The 6000-nt window shown below is 32.2% G+C and overlaps 1 protein-coding gene across 9 annotated transcripts in view; it reads left to right on the top strand.

The window, feature by feature from the left end:
• Window positions 1-6000, top strand: part of VPS13B (vacuolar protein sorting 13 homolog B) — a 1080499-nt gene that overhangs the window by 296718 nt on the left and 777781 nt on the right. For 8 of the 9 annotated variants that reach the window (XM_069081095.1, XM_069081089.1, XM_069081092.1 and 5 more), the window contains exons 18-19: window positions 3452-3586; window positions 4871-5044. In XM_069081095.1, the coding sequence (XP_068937196.1) occupies window positions 3452-3586; window positions 4871-5044 (309 nt within the window). Of the gene's footprint in view, window positions 1-3451; window positions 3587-4870; window positions 5045-6000 lie in introns of those variants that run through there. The other variant, XR_011167006.1, reaches the window with a different exon arrangement.

Here is a 6000-nt window from a genome sequence, read left to right as displayed (position 1 = left end):
CCTTCCTTCCTTCCTTCCTTCCTTCCTTCCTTCCTTCCTTCCTTCCTCCCTCCCTCCCTCCCTCCCTCCCTCCCTCCCTCCCACTTATATAGGTGCCATCCAAGTATATACCCTTATCACCTCATTCCTAGAGTATTTCAGGACCCTTTCTGGTTGTTCTCCCTGCCTTCCATCTTTTGTCAATCCTTCACTTAACTGCCAAAGCTATCTTGTTCAGATCCAAGTGTATCATTCTCCTCCCCCCAGCTCAATACATTCCAGTGACTTTCCTATTATCTTTATGATCAGACTCTTTGCATTTTAAAGTTGCCTACAACAATTCTCCTTCACATAGTCAATAATATAATGACAGTAGTCTTCTTACTGTTTTTTGGCACAGAGTATTCCTCTCTTAATTCCATGCCTTTTCACTAGGTAGAAAGCTCCTGTTTCTCACTTCCACCTCCTGCCTTCATAACTCAATTCAAATCCCATCTTTCTCAATCTCCCACATGTTATTGACTTCTCTCTGAAATTATGACACACACACAGGCATACGTTATATAGATATATATACATAAACATATATATACACACACACACACACACACGTGTGTGTGTATCTCTTGTATATGCAGAGTTGTTTACCTGTTATCTCTCATTAGAATGTAAGCTCCTTGAGATTGGGATCGTGTTTTGTTTTGTTTTGTTTTGTTTTATGGTATCCCCAGAGCTTTGTGAAGTGCCTGTCACTTAATAAATGCTGGTTCACTGACTTACAAAATGATATAAATATTTAATAGTATCTGTCAGTCTTAAGTACACATCCCTGTATACTGTGTGCATATTTGTGTAACTCCATTAAAAAGCTTCTGTGAAATTTTCATCTAGGTATATTTCTTTATGCTTCCTTCATTGGAATTCAAATATTTCCATTTCACTTTTTTTTCTTTTATTTGTTCAGTTGCTAACTTTGCTATTTCCTAATACCATCTTTCTCTATTAATTTGGGTGTCAATATGAGGGATTAATAGTTTGTTATGATTTGATATAAGATTATCTTCACTATTCACTTCTTTCTCTTCCTTTTTGCCTTCATTTTTGACTACTGTTGAAAATTAATATAAGATGATGGAGAAATCCACAATTGTTTGTCATTATCAGCTCTGTCTTCTATTAGAATAGGCTATGAAGATTTTATTATAATGTGTTCTCTTTACCCATTATTTGAATTTGTAGCAGTTTAAAACATGTTAGCTTTAGTCCCTTATTCTTTTTAAGTTTGCCCCCAGAACAAATTCTGACAAAATAGTATTTCAGGTATCAGAATTTCTATAAAATATGTATCAATAAATGTATTGCTTCTTAATAATAAGAACCTTAAATAATATTGACATTAGACTGAACCAAAATTGTGTAGACAGGTATTTAGTAATACTAAGCCTGTCTTTGCAGGTTTGCAGTTGGCCTTTAACTTTGAGTGTCAGTGACATCTCTACTATTTTATTTTATTTATGAGCCTCTTATTAGGAACGAGTGTAAAAATCACTTCCCTATGTCAGATAATTTGATAACTACCTAATATATTTTAAGATATGGACTAGTATGAAACCACTAAACCTACTTTTTTCTTATGACTAAAGGCAAAGTATTTTCCAAGTGTGGTTAAGTGCTTGGTATGAAAGAAATCATGATAAATGATCATAAATTAAGACAATTAAATTGATCTACTAAGATGCTTTGAGATATGCCCCAGTTTCAGGTTATAAATCCTGACTGAAGCAAAAAGCCTTTGAGACAATAATTAGGGAGCTTCTGCATGTAAATGAATTCATCTCCTGAAGAAAATGGGAAAAATGAATAGGTTCCCTAGCTTGTTTTATATATATTTCAGACTTTACACATTGCCCTTTACCTCTATTGAGCTTGATATTTGCATATTATAGATGACATTGGGGGTATTTAAGCAGTCAATTTATGGTAAAGGGAAGTTGTATATTTAATTTTTTCTTATTTCATACTCTTCAGGACATGCTGAAATTTTAGATGATGTATCATAATTGTCAAGTGCTGGAAAGGAATAGAAAATGTATCATAAATTCATATAATCATTGTTCCAGATTTAGCAATGCAGTTTCTTAATCTTAATTTTGAATTGTCATTGAAAGGCAATTTGTTGTTAGAAAGAGTACCAGAGTAACAAGATCTGGGTTCAAATTTTGGCTTTGTCACTAACTTTGCACAAGACACTGGACAAGTCATTGACACTTTCTGGGCTTTAGTTCTTTGTCTATAAAACTAAGTAGTTAGACTAGATAATCTCTAAGGTCCCTTCCATCCATAAATCTATGATGTTATGATTTGGCAAATAAAAGAAATATATGGGCTCAGCAAATGACAGCTATAGTTAGAAAAGAAAAGCAAAATATCCTTAATGTATGCAGTTGTGACCAATAATTAAAAGTTTATTTATTGACTTTGTTAATCATTTGCAAGAACCTATATATATCTGATTAATATGAGGAATGAGGAGAAAAGAAAGGGCTTTCTAACCAGGCATATTCATTTATACTTAAATGTATACATATGTGAATTACGTATACATATATAATGAACTTTTTGATAGGTATAATGTCCTTTCCTCTTATCCCTCAACCTTAATCCTATCCAAAATTTGAGACCTATTTTAAATTCTATCTAGCTTTTCTCTCTTACTGGTCCTCTTATCATTCCTCAAATCCAATAATACTTCGAAACCAAAGGCTTCTTGAGGATAAGTATCCATCTCCAAAAGAATGTCAGCTCTCTGAGAAAAGGGACTATGCTGTATTTATCTTTACAGCTCAAATTTAGGATAGTGGCAGGATATAATAAGCAATAAATATTGCTTTGGATTGAATTGGAACATAAACCTTTAAAATAATGCCCCACTTAGCAAATACTTGGCATTTAATAAATACTTATTGGTTGGTTGGTTGGTTGAAATATAATCTTTTCTACATTTATTTGTAAAGTATATATGGCAATCTCAATTATTCACATGTACATTATTTCCCATTTTAAAATTCTGCTTTGTCATCCTTTTATATCCTTCAGACTTCTATTAGGGAGTCTAAACTCATTTTACTTAAAATCTAAATGAAATAAATTAGGAAAATAAATGTTGTGCTTCCCAGGTTATAGCATAGATATCAGCCATATATAACTATTTTAAAAATTATCTATTTTTGAATGACCTGTTTTTCTATATAACCTTGATAGTTGACTGTATAAATATAGTTATTACAGATCATATATTTTAAAATTGCATTCTCTCACCTCCTAAACACCAAACTATGAAACATAGCACAAATATTATAAGAACATCTGAAGTAGATAATTAAAGCATAATTAAGTTTAAATGTCTTGGTGAAGGAATATAAAAATTATTTAAATTCAACCAGCTAGTACATTTGCAGTTTTCTTTTATTAGGTGTGAAATCTAAGAATCCCTTGCCAACTCTTGAGGGCTCAATCCAGAATGTTGAATTGAAGTACTGCAGCACATCATTGGTCAAATGTGCCTCTGGGACCGTGGGATCAATAAAAATTTGTGCCAAAGCCCCAGGTATGTGCAGCTGGACCATGTAAAACTTTATTGCCTGTATAGGAGAATTGGCCTTGCTTTTTACAAGGAGCGTTACTGAAACAAGAATTTATTCATTGTTCCTATGAATCAGAGGGTTTTTAAATTTTTATTTCTCTTTTTTCCTTTTTATTTTGCCAAGATGATGCTACTTGGTGTAATAATTTTTTTTATTTAAAAATTCTGTTCATTTATAAGATTGATTTTGAAGAAAATTAGAGAAATTTTTTTAGAGAGTTTCTTGACAATGTATACATTTTTTATAGCAAATCTTAATGTATGTGTGTGTGGTACACATGCATACATATATATTATACATATGTACGTAACTGCAAAACACTTTTAAGGTGTTTTTTTACCTTCACTGGATAGTTTGGGAGGAAAATTGGCCATTATAGACAACTAGATGTAGCCTCTCAGTATAATGATATGCTAGAAAACCTTAAAAAAAAAAGTTCATGTTACTAATTTAAAAAATGATCCATATTGAGAAACTGATCATCTTTCTTATCACCTTTTATTATTTTTTATACCTGATTCACCCTTAACTCCATTAGCTTTTTTTTTTGAAGGGGTGAGGATAGGGCAGTTGGGGTTAAGTGACTTGCCCAAGGTCACATGGCTAGTTTTTGTGTTAAATGTCTGAGGCTGGATTTGAATTCAGGTCCTCCTGACTCCAGGGCCGGTGCTCTATTCACTGTGCCACCTAGCCACCCCATTCTATTAACTTTAATTTTTGAATTATAACATATATTTATATTGGTTATGTTGGTTCTCTGTCCTCCTCCCCCCCCCCCCCCCTTTTGTCTTTAAAAAATCCTATTTGTTACAAGTCTTGGCTTTCTGGGGTTATAGGGGATAGAGTTATATAATAATAAAAAAAATTTAAAAACTTATTTAAAAATAAAAACGTAGATTTGTACTAGTTAAATTGTTTTACTATTTGTTAACTTTAGGTTCCAAATATTATTGATAGTCTTTAGATGACTTATTTCAAATTACTTGAGGGACATGACTTTTCTAGATGGATTTATAATTTGAATTTTTAATTTAGGATTATTTAATTTATCTCAGATTATAGTTATACAAAGATCATTGCAGTATAAAATGGGTTGATGAATATAATGGATATAAATCCTAGTCATTCTACTAATAATATTGCCCTATAATTTGATATTTTAAGATAATATTGAAACATGGGCTAGTTACAAATTTAGGGGAAAAGTGCTTGTAATTTAAAGGTTAACAACTGATATTTTTATTTAGGTGAGAATGGAAAAGAGAGACTGATTCCAATAATTCAGGGTCCTTCTGACACCAAAGACCTCCACAGTAGCAAATGGCTCAATGAAAGCAGAAAGCCAGAATCCCTATTAGCCCCAGATTTGATAGCCTTTACAATGCAAATTCCGCAGTCTGTGGACTACTGTCATAATTCAGGTAAGTACAAAACTTCTATTTATGTTCATATCATTTTACACTTTCATTTCTAGCAGGACTTCTTTTGAGTGGACTCTCTCTTGAAGACTCTGTAACCATTAGTTATAAAACTTCAGTTGTTCTTTTTGAAAATCAGAATGAATAATTATATCATTTTTATTCTTTTCATAAGTTGTAATCACTTTATATAAATTTGCCTTTATGAACTAGATCCTCACCACATAGATGCACAAACATCCAATGGGTTACAAAATGGAGGATCCTATGGTTGTGTGTGTATGTGTACGTGTGTGTGTGTGTATGTATTCTCCCTCTCAATTTATAATAGAGAAAATTTACTTTTATTTGTTGTTTGACCTTGGCCAAATGCAAATAATTTTTTGACATTTTTATCAACCATTTCTTAACTATCCTTTTTTATAAATAGTTTCTGATTTGTTCCAGGCAACCTAAAGGGAAATTATAAATGTATTAATTAACCTATATTTATAGCCTCTCCTTCATATTATTTTATAATTTTTTGGGGGGGAGATTCAAAACCTTGACTGTTAGTGATGTGCTTAAGGAATGTTTGTAAATTCAGAATGTGAACATTTGATTGATATTTTGAAGATTTTTCTTTAGCCTGGCTAAAACTAGGTTTGGTTACACAAATCCGCAAAGACTTCTGAGTCCTGTCTGAGACATTCTCTAGCTTGACCATGGGCAAGTCTCTGAACCTCTCTTAGTCTTAAATTCTTTACTTCTCAAATGGGGATAATAATAACACTTACAGGATTGTTGAGACGATTAAATGGAACATGTGCAAAGTACTTTGTAAACCTTAAAGTGCTGTATAAATGTTAGCTAGTTTTTTTTTTATCATTATAACTATTGTTATACCCAACAGGGGTGTTCAGTGTAAATTTTCTATCCCATTCTATCCCAGCACACCCATTTATTCTTGAGGGATTTAT

This window comes from Petaurus breviceps, unplaced genomic scaffold (assembly GCF_028583685.1).
Source record: "Petaurus breviceps papuanus isolate PSGF00001 unplaced genomic scaffold, PetGlider_PUasm1.0 98, whole genome shotgun sequence".
Lineage (NCBI taxonomy): Eukaryota > Metazoa > Chordata > Mammalia > Diprotodontia > Petauridae > Petaurus > Petaurus breviceps.
Note: the sequence above shows the minus strand (reverse complement) of the source record. Positions and strands in the feature narration are given on the sequence as shown.